The sequence below is a fragment of the Alligator mississippiensis genome, chromosome 3, assembly GCF_030867095.1.
Source record: "Alligator mississippiensis isolate rAllMis1 chromosome 3, rAllMis1, whole genome shotgun sequence".
Taxonomy (NCBI): domain Eukaryota; kingdom Metazoa; phylum Chordata; order Crocodylia; family Alligatoridae; genus Alligator; species Alligator mississippiensis.
Genome location: NC_081826.1, coordinates 63667031 through 63679590, shown reverse-complemented (window position 1 = coordinate 63679590; position 12560 = coordinate 63667031). Strand labels below are relative to the sequence as shown.

The 12560-nt window shown below is 43.1% G+C and overlaps 1 protein-coding gene across 16 annotated transcripts in view; it reads left to right on the top strand.

Moving 5' to 3' along the window:
* The window catches only part of CSPP1 (centrosome and spindle pole associated protein 1), a 121207-nt gene that overhangs the window by 96601 nt on the left and 12046 nt on the right, over positions 1-12560 (top strand). For 15 of the 16 annotated variants that reach the window (XR_009460711.1, XM_059724011.1, XM_059724008.1 and 12 more), the window contains 4 exons: positions 2779-2834; positions 4740-4803; positions 9683-9792; positions 11012-11156. Coding sequence is in view for 15 of the 16 variants with exons in the window: in XM_059724011.1 (XP_059579994.1) it covers positions 2779-2834; positions 4740-4803; positions 9683-9792; positions 11012-11156 (375 nt within the window). In the remaining variant the exon portion in view is untranslated. The remainder of the gene's footprint in view (positions 1-2778; positions 2835-4739; positions 4804-9682; positions 9793-11011; positions 11157-12560) is intronic. The other variant, XM_059724019.1, reaches the window with a different exon arrangement.

The following is a 12560-nucleotide window of genomic DNA, read 5'->3' as shown; positions in this document are numbered from 1 at the left end:
CAGCAAGGCGCCCGACTTCCATACGTAGATCCTGAGGTGGTGCAGAGTCATTTGGGAGAACTGGATGCCTTTAAATCGGCAGGCCCGGATGGGCTCCATCCGAGGGTGCTGAAGGCACTGGCCGACATCATTGCAGAGCCACTGGCAGGAATATTCGAACGCTCGTGGCGCACGGGCCAAGTCCTGGAGTACTGGAAAAGGGCTAATGTGGTCCCCATTTTCAAAAAGGGGAGGAAGGAGGACCCGGGCAACTATAGGCCAGTCAGTCTCACCTCCATCCTTGGTAAAGTCTTTGAAAAAATTATCAAGGCTCACATTTGTGAGAGCCCGGCAGGGCAAATTATGCTGAGGGGAAACCAGCACGGGTTTGTGGTGGGCAGATCGTGCCTGACCAATCTAGTCTCTTTCTATGACCAGGTTACGAAACGCCTGGACGCAGGAGGAGGCGTGGATGTCTTATACTTAGACTTCAGGAAGGCCTTCGATACGGTATCCCACCCCATACTGGTGAACAAGTTAAGAGGCTGTGATGTGGATGATTGCACAGTCCGGTGGGTGGCGAATTGGCTAGAGGGTCGCACCCAAAGAGTCGTGGTAGATGGGTCGGTTTCGACCTGGAAGGGTGTGGGCAGTGGGGTCCCGCAGGGTTCGGTCCTTGGACCGATACTCTTTAATGTCTTCATCAGCGACTTGGACGAGGGAGTGAAATGTACTCTGTCCAAGTTTGCAGATGACACAAAGCTATGGGGAGAAGTGGACACGCTGGAGGGCAGGGAACAGCTGCAGGCAGACCTGGATAGGTTGGACAAGTGGGCAGAAAACAACAGAATGCAGTTCAACAAGGAGAAATGCAAAATGCTGCACCTAGGGAGGAAAAATGTCCAGCACACCTACAGCCTAGGGAATGACCTGCTGGGTGGCACAGAGGTGGAAAGGGATCTTGGAGTCCTAGTGGACTCCAAGAGGAACATGAGTCGGCAGTGTGACAAAGCCATCAGAAAAGCCAATGGCACTTTATCGTGCATCAGCAGATGCATGACGAATAGGTCCAGGGAGGTGATACTTCCCCTCTATAGGGCGCTGGTCAGACCGCAGTTGGAGTACTGCGTGCAATTCTGGGCGCCACACTTCAAGAAGGATGCGGATAACCTGGAGAGGGTCCAGAGAAGGGCAACTCGTATGGTCAAGGGCCTGCAGACCAAGCCCTACGAGGAGAGACTAGAGAAACTGGACCTTTTCAGCCTCCGCAAGAGAAGGTTGAGAGGCGACCTTGTGGCTGCCTTTAAGTTCATCACGGGGGCACAGAAGGGAACTGGTGAGTATTTATTCACCAAGGCGCCCCCGGGGGTTACAAGAAACAATGGCCACAAGCTAGCAGAGAGCAGATTTAGATTGGACATTAGGAGGAACTTCTTCACAGTTCGAGTGGCCAAGGTCTGGAACGGGCTCCCAAGGGAGGTGGTGCTCTCCCCTACCCTGGGGGTCTTCAAGAGGAGGTTAGATGAGTATCTAGCTGGGGTCATCTAGACCCAGCACTCTTTCCTGCTTATGCAGGGGGTTGGACTTGATGATCTATTGAGGTCCCTTCCGACCCTAACATCTATGAATCTATGAAATTGGTTTATGTGCACTGAACTTCTATTCTGTTACAGGTTTAAACCAATTTCTGATCACTTAAACTGGTTTATGTGCAACTTCTGTCCCTAGCCTAAGGTTCTGAAACTTAAGCCTAGTGCTCTATTCATTAAATTACTGGTGCTCCTCTTTTGGCCCTGTGGGCTGGGTAAGTGGCACAGGTCAAGTCCATGGGCCAGATTGGGCTCCACATACCAGAATCAGGCCCCACACCATGCTGCTCAGCTCCTTGCCATCTGGCATGGCCTCCCTTGACCTCATGCCACCCCTGTCAGTACCATGCGCTTAATCTATCATGCAGGGCTGTACTATCCATCTTGCAGGGCTCTTACCCGCGTCTGGAAATTTGAGAGCAGGGGAGTGATAATTAGCTGCCCCCACTCCACTGCTGCTTAATTTTCAGGCCCATGGGCAGCCCTACATGATGCACAACATGGCCTTGTGGGCTGATTTGGCTCATGGGCCAGGGATTGAGCATCCCTGCACTACACCATGCCACCTCCCTACATTAGCTTCTATTTTGAGGCCATATAAAAGGTGATTAGATTAACTAATGGTTTCTATCAGTGTTTTGAAACCCTATGTAAATCATAATAAGAACTTCTGTGGCACAAGAGAGTCATGTTTCCAGAATCTGGTGCACATAAATGTAAGTGGGTACATCTTGAAAGATTTAAACACCTTGTTTGTCAGTAGTCCCTAAAACTGGCTATTCTGTATCTTGTTACAGTAATGCATATAACATACAGTATTGCAAATATAGTCTTAAGAAAACCTAATAAGTGAGCATATAAAAAGACTACCATTGAAAAAATATTTATGATATTCAAATACATTAAACATTTTATTTGCTAGAGGACAGAAACCTTAATATTATTTAGTATTATTTACTAAATACTAATTTACTAATTCATTGTTTACTATTACATTAGGTTCCTTTGGATATACGTTAATTGACAGGAAAGCGATAAGGAATTTTTGCATGAAAATATTTTAAAATTTTTATTATAAATATGTTTTCTAGCACTAATTCAGAATGATCTTCATGTTTGTATAGAAATCTGCTGCTAAAATGTTTTAATGATTTTGTCTATTCTGTTTTATGCCAATTATGGTTTTTTTATTCTTCCTGGGCATGGATAGATATTATAGATTATGATGATTCTGCTCCTGGCTTTAACCCACGGAACATGGGACTGGTAAGAAAAAAGAAAAAAAAAGAAATCTTTATTTTTTTTCAACTTGCTGCACTGCATTTTCTCAGATGCAGGGAACTTTGTGGTTGAATTAGTGTGAATTGGAGATTGAGCATGCTTTAGTTGTTGAAATATAGGAATATATTTATCTAAGCTTGTTATCTACAGGTTTCCTTTGCTTTATGTGGGTTTTGTATGTGCGAATTCACTCTTGTGCGATGACCCTTTTTATATCACAAATTCATTATATGCAAGGTAAATTCACTTTTATGTGATCAGTGTGGTGGAAGCCTGCAGTCAGCTGCTTTGTGTGTGGTGCATTGTGGGAGTGGCGCGCACCAAAATATAATCTCCTGTGTGGATCTGTGCTCCTCGCATGTTGTCTGTGACACAAGTTTCTGCAGTTGCCATCCCTATTATGGCTTCTAAGCATCCCATTAGCTTATCTCCTACCCATCTCTGCTGTTTGTGAGTACCAAAATTGTCATGTAAAAGTAGTAGAACTGGGTCTGGGGGTCAGCACAGTCGAGGTCTTGGAACGTATCCCTATTTGTTACGTTGTAAAGTACGTTCCCTTTATGCCAATTCGAGTTATGCGCCGTTTTCCAGGAACGCATGTACAGCATAAAGTGAGGGAAACCTGTATTTAGTGTTGAGGCAAGTTTAGGGATAGCACGTAAGTCACCAGGTCTCTTCATTGAACCAGGAAATAGGCTCTGTGGCCAATCCATGTCTTGATCTATACCTGTGGCTAAATTTTTCACTGTCTTGAACCCTGTATTGCCATATGCACCTGTGCAGAATGGAAGTAGATACTGTAATGGGAGTGAGTTGGTGGAGAACACTACTTCGGTAGCATTTACACTTTATGCAGGTGTACAGGACTAAACAAGGTGGAAGACAATAAAGAAGTAGGTTCTTTTCTTCCAAGAGGTGTACACAGTTTATTTTCTGACTTCACTAGAAGAACTGAATAAAGTGTGGGGTCAGATTACAATTCTCTGCCTGTTCTGCACTGGGGTATAATATTGTGCCTCCACGTTTCACAGGTGTGTGCTATCAGGCAGGGTGCAACGCTGTAAGGAATCTAGTCCTTGGAATGTCATAAGCAGTAGCTTTTAGATCATTGCTGTGACGAGCAGCTACATGCTCAGAATACTGTTGCACTTTTATAGCTCTAGACAGCTACTGAAGTTGTCTTTAGACCTTTGATTTACAGTAAATATTCAGTTCCCTGCTGCCTCTGCTTTCTTTTCTCCTTTGAAATGAAAGTAGGTAGAAATTAAAGTGATTTTCAACACAGAGACTTGCATTTCAGAATTAATTCTGTAATAAATTGTTGCAGCCCTGTTCATTAGAAGTTCAACCTTCAAAGGGCATAATAAGGATAAAATAAATAATAAGTTTGTTAGTCCTACAAAATGTGATAATATCAGGGATTGGATATTATAATAATTTAGAATCATGCCTTTTTGAATAATGCCTAAAAGGCAGGAGCATATTTAGTGGCTTATATGAAATACAGTAGCAAATTAGATCTGGTTTCTAATGGAAATGTGTCCATATTACAAAAAGCGCACACACAGTTGTTGTCCCTGTAGGCAATCTTAGCAAAGAGGACTGCTGTGGAAAGCAGCCAAAATCTGAGTAGTTAAGGACAACCTGAACTGTGTGTTTAAAATCTACCATTTTTACCACAGCGTAGGGCTAAAGTATACTAGAAAGCATTATTTTGTGCTGTTTGCTTCTCATGTGCAAAGTCCTATCTTATCCAGTACTTTATAATTTGGCACCTTTCACTCACAACTCCTACTACTTATTTTACTTAAAAATAGTACGCAAAAACCCCCACTTTTCCACAGACACTTATACAGCTGAACTGAGTGTTTTTTGTTTTTACTTTTGTAGTTCAGGAATGACTCCAGTGAATTCTTGAAAAATTCACTATTGGAATCTGAGAGTGCTTTTATTGGTGAGTTTATTTAGCGGTATTTATACTTTTTATGCAATGTGTCATTTGATATGTTGTTGTTATAGACGTGATTATGCTACTGTTCTAAAAATCTCAAGTCACTAGATTTTTTCATAGGGGTTGGCAATTATCAGCATTTAGTTATTGGAAGGTCATCTTAAATTTGTCCCCTCCCACCACTGCAGCAAGGAAAGCAATGGTAAAGAGGCAGATGAGGGGGTGCAGGGGGCAGGTGGTAGGGGAGTAAAACAGCTCAAACACAGCCTCTTCCCATCCCCCCGCACCCCCTTGGCACCTTACCTTCTTCTTTCTCCTGCCTGTCCCCAAGCCTGTATGCCCCAGCACGCCTCCTGCTACTCCTCCTCCCCCCCCTCCCCCCCCCCCCCATGCTTGCACCTCCTGGCACCTGCTTCTTTCCCCATTACTGCTCCAGTTCCAGCATGTGGTTGCTCTAGCCCCAGTCTAGCTGTTGCAGTGACGGCAGCTCCAACTGGGCCTTAGAGCTGGAGCCCAGGCCAGAGCCAGTTGATGCTGCTGCTGGGCTGGGCTGGAGCAGGGCTAGGGCCACGCCAGAGCTGGAGGTGAAGTGATTGGGGCAAGGAGTCTGTGATGGAGGAGGTGGCAGGCAGAGGCAATGGGCAGGGCAGATTGGGGTGCAGAAGCAGTGAGGAGGGGGCAGCATGTGCAGCTCCACCCTCAACCCTGACCTTGGGTTGGGGCAGAGTTGAAGCTGCAGCAGCTGCCCTCTCCCCTGCTGCCTTGTATTCAAAGCCAAGGCGAGGGGCTTTCCCCTCTTACATTAAATGGGGAAAAACTTGTCTTGAATTCAAGTAAATATGGTAAATGCTTCAGTAGACTTAGATACTTAGTACATTATATTGCACCGTGCTGAGTCCCTGACATTTTTTTAATACAAAAGATAGTTGGGCTGCTGCTTTTTTAACTGGTTTTAGCACCGAGATGACAGTTGATTTACAGGATGAATCGGATTACACTTAGGCACTGAAGTCTGCTTCAGCACCTAATAAGTGGAGTAAGAACTGTTACCTCAGTCTTGAAATCAACTAGTCAAGAGATCTTTCCATTCATATCAATATATTCAGCAAATATGGTATTTGAGGATTCTTGCTCTCAGGCTCCGAAGGTTTATATGGTTTATGGGTGCGTGATCGCAGCATTCATTTAGCAAGATTTGACAGGTTTTTTTTCTGTTCTTCCTCGGTCTCTTGTTGCTCCACATGCCCAACAGCATGATTCTATATAGTGTTGTGCCTCCTTTCACAGAATCCACAGAGGAGCGATGTGAGACGCATCAGTTATGTTCTTTTTAAACTGTTGATGTCATGTAAATTTCATAGTCCAATGTGAGACGAGATGTGTAACTAAGTGTTTGAGGGTTGGACTCGTGTCTTTTTTTAATGATTTTGCAAAACTTGGGATAATTGGGCCTTGTGTGGTATGCAGTACAAAGAGCAGTTATATGCGTTTTCCTCTAATTGGCCGTTAAGGTTCTTCCTAATACCACCCGAAAGTCCCAAAGCCTGCAGTTTATATTCTTTAACAACAGGAGAGATACAGAAATTGTATGCCTGTAGATTTTATTATGAAACTAAAAACTACGCATTTGGTGCATTTTGTTTAATGTGTAGCTGTTGCCTCTCTGAATCCAAGTAAGGGAAAGAATACTTAGTGCCTGTCTTTATAAAATCAGACTTCATGTTGGGAAATTACTTAAATTGCTTTCCAGTGTCAGGTAATTAATAAAAGGAAGGTATAACATGGCATCAACAAGGGGAATCTTTCTACTTGATTCTGTGAGTAGCCTGCACTCAGACTCCTCTCGTACTAGAAAATATTTCACTTATTTAAATTGTGAAAGGATGCTCAGTGGTATGTAAGATGTAAGTATAAAGTATTAAGATAGTGCCTGTCCCAAACAACGTTTAGTCTGCAAAATAAATTTCAAAAGACAGGGTACTCTGGCAAACCCAAGTAAGGTGGTGACAGTAGACTCTGCATAGCTTACTGGTTTGAAGATGCTTGTGGCTGTGAAGGGTAAATCTAGAGTATGCTTTTCAAGAAAAACTTGCATTCAGTATAAAAATATAAATAAAAGCACGAAAAACAGTCCGTCCATTTCTCCCCCTCCCCGCTTTTCATAACTTATTTTCAAATGGTATACCATATTCTGGCATATCACCAGACAACAAGCGAGAATGGAAGTATGGGTTTAGTTATACAGTAGTTCCTACTTGTGTGCATCTCTGCTATGCAACAAGCAAAGATCTGAACTAGGAAGACTGGCACTTGGCAATTTTTTTACAGAGAGTCTTGTGCAGTATATTATGGCCACATGCAGATGTTACATTTCTACTGGGAGATTCACCACTCTCTTAATAGAAATGACAAGCTTATAAGCGTTAATTCAATTTCTTCTGGGGGAAACGTGCCTCTTTTGGCAGATCTTCCAGGTCTCAACCTTTTGCAAGAGTGCTGGGATTACACTGATGTCTGGAAGCCATAATGAGCAGGAGAAAAGGGGTGGTTGCAGGCTGAGCACCTGTACTGCTCCCTCTCCTGGAATCATTTCTAGCAGTGGACATTTTCCACTGCTAGAAATTAATGCCTGGTCATGGCCTATGTCTGTCTCTCGTCAATCCTTATAGTTACTCTTCATTAGTACCAAATGCACATTCAGGGTTTTGAAAACTGCTTGTAAAAAAACCTACTGATTGATAGATGTTAGTTTTTATGTGGTAAGAGTCCAAGTGAAATTAGGAATAAAAACTGCTGCTGTCTACGGGCTACTTTGTCTATGAATTATGATGTCATTTCGGTAGAGGCTTGTAATAGACATAATGCTTATAGTAAAACATTTTGAGCAATAATGGTAGGTTTTTCCAGTGGAAAATGCTAGAATCAGTCTTTCAGCTGGCTTGCCAGAAGGTTAAAATATAAGTCAGTATTAGTTTGGAAAGCCAATGTATTTCTTAGAATTTATAGACATTAGGGCCTGGAAGGGACCTTGTGGGATCATGGAATCTAGTGCTTGAGTGCCCCCCCCTCCCCCCCCCGCCAGAGGCAAGAAGTCTGCAGGGATCCAAATGCCTTTTGAATGAGTCCAGAGTAGGTGCTTGCACCCCCAGGGGGGAAGGAGGGAGGAGTCTGTTCCAGACCTTGGACACTCGGACTGTAAAAAAAAGTTTTTCCTTATATTGAGTCTGAATCGGCCTTCTAGAAGTTTTTGGTCATTAGACCTTGTTATCCCTTGGGGAGCCCTAGTGAACAACTGTTCTCCCAGATCCTGATGCCACCCCCCTTATATACTTATAGTATTAATCCTCAGTGAAATTCAGGGAAAACAGATATTGGAAAATGGACTTTTCATTGTGCTACATGTCTTGCTTGAACCTTAATTATTAAAATTAATGTTAGTCCTGCACTTTGAAACCATTCTGAAATAAATTTCAGAACAATATATGTTTAATAGCTTGTGATGAATTATTTTATACTGGTGGAAAACTGCAGACATGAAGTAAATATGTATGTACTTGGTACCACTTCTACTTGTATTATGATAAATGAACATGATTATATGCAACTATTTCAGAAGCTCAGTATATAATGGCATTGCTTTATACATTTAGCAGGCATACTGGAGTCCTTTAGGTTGACTTAATAAATGCCATTATCTTTATGGCTCTCATATATTTAAGCTTATGGTGTCTAGCTAATTTGCTCTTTCAGAATCAAGTAGTAATGAAAAATATCAACCATTTGTGTTTTAACTTTTTTGCATGCTATTTGAAAAGTAGGTTCCAAACTGAAGAAATAGTCCGAATGAAATGTTTTGAGATTTAAAAAAAATCTCAAAATGATTTTTTACTTTTGAAATGTTCCTCAGTTTCTTCATCTTCACAACAAATAATTTGTAACAATAGAATGTGTTCTTTTTGTAGTAAGGCTGTGAGGGGGGAGGTCTGCACAACTGACTGTCATTGAAAAAGTCAAGTGTGTTGGAAGCACAGTTTTAGGTACAGTGGAAGAGGAACTGCGCCTACTGTCTGCACAAAGGCAGGGGCAATGGACACACTGAACCTAAGGAGCAATCCAGCAGCCTGATGGTCAGGCTGGCCATCTCAGGACCATTCACATGCATTTCAAAGCTGCTACTGTCTGTAGGCTACTTCCTCTATGAATTATGATGCCATTTCCCCAGCAAAGGAAGCATTGAAAATACTTAAAGGAGCAGACCGATGGGATCAGCCTGAAATATTTAGGTTCCATTTAATACTACAAAAACAGAGGGAAGAGGGGACTCGGTGATAAGCAGGGATCCTAGTTTTCTCTGATTTAAAAAAATCCCCAATTTTCGGGTTAAAAATAGTAACCCAAAATCCACATTTTTCCATGATCAAAATGAAATAGCACTATATAGATATCTATATATTACTGGTGTTCAATTTTACTCACAGAAAACTGGATTTTGGATCACTTTTTTAAATCTGAAAATTGGGGATTTTTTTTATCAGAGAAAACCAGGATCCCTGGTGATAAGGTGATGCAGTCGCATATGGTGTGTGTTTGGGGGGAGGGGTTAATGTGGGTGGAGCTTGCAGTTTTCTTACGTGGTTAAGTCCCATATCTGATCTAGGGGCCAGCTTGACTTGTAACTTACGAAGTTCCAGAATACCTTAGGAGCTTTTCTTCTACAAAAGAAATACCTCTTGATGAGGGAGGTTTCTTTCGTTAGCATGTCTGAGTCAAGTGTTGTATATTATATTAGCACTGTTTGTTTAAAAACTAAATGCCATCAGATCAATTCTATGAGGTAAATTGGCAATTTTGTCTAAAGATTTGTTCTCTTTCACTTTTCCAGATACTAATGGGGAAACATTTTCTGCTTTAGAAGAAGGTTATGTATTTTCACAACCCCAGTCATCTGCAAGGGAGAGGAGACGACTAAAGCATAAAGCAAAGGATTTTGCTGTAAGTATGAAATGCTCCTTTCCCTTCCTCTCCCTGCTCCCCACACTTCACACCCCCATACCCCTTCAGTATTTACCTTCCAATGAAAGACCTGGAAAAGCTGTCACAGCCTGAGATTAAAATGACTGAAATATTTATTTTAAAAAGATGATTAACTGGAGGCAATAGGACATAAGTAGAGAAAGTGGTGATTGTTTTGGAGAAAGAAGACTGGGTTCTTGTGGTCTGAGACAGAAGATGCAAGTTCCAGCAGGCCAGTCAAAGAAATCAAAGGAAACTAAACATGTAAAAGAAAAGAATTTATTTTTAGTAGTTTTCAAACTGTGTAGCTCAGTGGTGCGCAACGTTTTGGTCCTGTGGGCCAGATGAGTGGCACACAGTTGGTCTGTGGTCCAGTTCTGGCCCTGCCTGCCAGGATCAGGCCCCGTGCTGCCCTTGCTTGGCCCTACGTGGCCAGATCGGGCCCATGCAGGCCTCCTGGTCTTGCACACCCAAGTTGGCTGTGCACCACCCTGCATGCCTGGTCTAGTTTGCAGGGCCACACTCTACCCCACAGGGCTCCCCATAATTCGGGAAATTTTGGCAGCGGGGGAGTGGTGATTAATGTTGCCACTGTTTCACCACCGCTATATTTTTGGATCTGTGGGGAGCCCTGCAGGCTGGATGACATGCCAACAGGGGCTAGGTCTAGTTGGCAGGCTGGAGGCTGGGGGAGGATCTCCAGATTCAAAAAATCAGACCTCCATAATGTTAATCAGTCTGTCAGTCATGTTCAGTCAATCAGTCATGTTAGTCTGAAGTCAGGCAGAAGGCAGGGTAGAGAAGCACCTTAGTGAGCTCTTGCTCAAGAAAGTTTATGCATCTTGGATTCAGTTACTCTGTAAAGTACATCTTTACCCTGCCTTCTGGCAAAATATCTACAGGTACAATGGTGAATACTAATCTTCAAAAGAATATTAAACTTCATTCTCCTAGCCAAGCCAATCTTAAGTCTTAGGGGAGTTGGATATTATCCTACAGCTCTGTACTATAAGGTTTTCCTCTTAAGCCTCTGGTTTCAGCTGAAGTCAGATGTGTATCTCAGCTATTCTAGCAGTCTGCATGGCTGCTAGTTCAGTAGGTGATGTACATGTATGAAATAAATTGGTCATTTCTCCAGTAGCCATTTAGAAGTGGCATAATCTTTACTGAAACATTCCCTGGTTTCCTAAATCTGCAGAATGAAGTCCCTGTCAGCCAGTCTTCACTGCCTGACAGCTTCTCTTTACACTCAAGCTCCAGTCTCAGTGTTAATCAGCTGAAAGCCAGGAATGAAGAACGATTGAGAAGACTGACTGCACTTCAGAAGAAATCAGTTCCCTTAGGTAGGCCTTTGGACATTAGCAATCTGACTCATTGTGGTTAAACAAGAAATTGACTGAAACGGGTAAATTGGATTATTCTGAAATAATTTCATACTTTGTCTCCTGGAAAATTGGTTGATCCACAGACACTTGAGTTAAAGTATGTAGCACCTTTTCAGGGGTATAATAAAGTGACATGATTTGTGACGCCAAGTCTAAAGAGTTCTGGCTAGGACAGTGATATCCAACCTAATACCTGACCTCTCAGTGGAAAGAAGTAAATCCTGCAAGACAGCTGGCCAGTTGTGCTATACACATGGAACTGTGTTCTGTTTTCACTCCAGTGGAGGTCAGTAAATGCCTGAAAGCATGGGGTCTCATTACCTGAATATGAGTTATACAAGCTAGAATTATTGTTGGCTATGACTTTCAAGCTGCCGTTCTTTCTTCTGAGCTCCTATGATAGAAGTGACATGCCTGGTGGCTGCATGTGGTATAGAAAGTCAGTTCCCTTTTGTTTTAACTATATCTGCCTTTAATTACACGTGCAGATATGTGCCCCAAGCAGTATGTTGTGCATATTATTAGTGTAAATCTCCAATCCCATTTTAATGTAATCTTGTCAGTACCCCGGTCTGAGCAGTTATAAACATCTTACTCGCTCCTTATTTAGCAGGGATATCAAAGTACTTTAGGGACTGTAGAAAGCACAAATCCTATAGAACGGTTTGGGCCAACCGTCTTGGCAGACATTTCACAAATCAGTCCTGCACCCTTCCCCAGTGCCACTCTAGTCACCATCCTCTGCCTGATCTGATCTTTCTGCTTCCTTTTCTGTGCTCCCAAGCCAGTCTACTACTTTGCTTTCTATTCCCTCCCCAATCTGCTGTGTGCCACACACACAGGTTGCCTGTGCCACATGTTGACTACCTCTGCTGTAGAGTATATGAATCGTGATATCTTTCCTTGACTTTATTGCTGTGGGTACTCTTGGTCAGCAATGGCTACTGGGGCCTCCCCTGCACCCTAGGGTCACATCCGGACAAGCGTGGCCATGCAGTGTGGTGCTGCAAGCTTGTCTGCGGAACTATGTATTGCGCATTTAGATGTTCTCTGTGCTGCAAAGGTGTGCTGCCTGTGCCTGTGCGTGTACGTGTATGACTTCACTTTTTTTTCCCCTCAGGTTTTTTTGACCCTTGGATATCCAAGAGTCAAAAACATATGTGGAAAAATAAGAAGCAGAGCAGTGCACACAGGCAGTGCGCACTGCTCAAAAGTGGAGCCGGGCTGCCCGGAGCCATGCTTCAGCTGCTGGCCAGCCTCCACACAGTAGAATCACTATTGCTGCAGGCCTGGGAGGCCCCCAGGACCCTGGGTAAGCTGCTAGGGCCAGCCCAGTGCTGGCCCCAGCCTTCCCTACCCCAT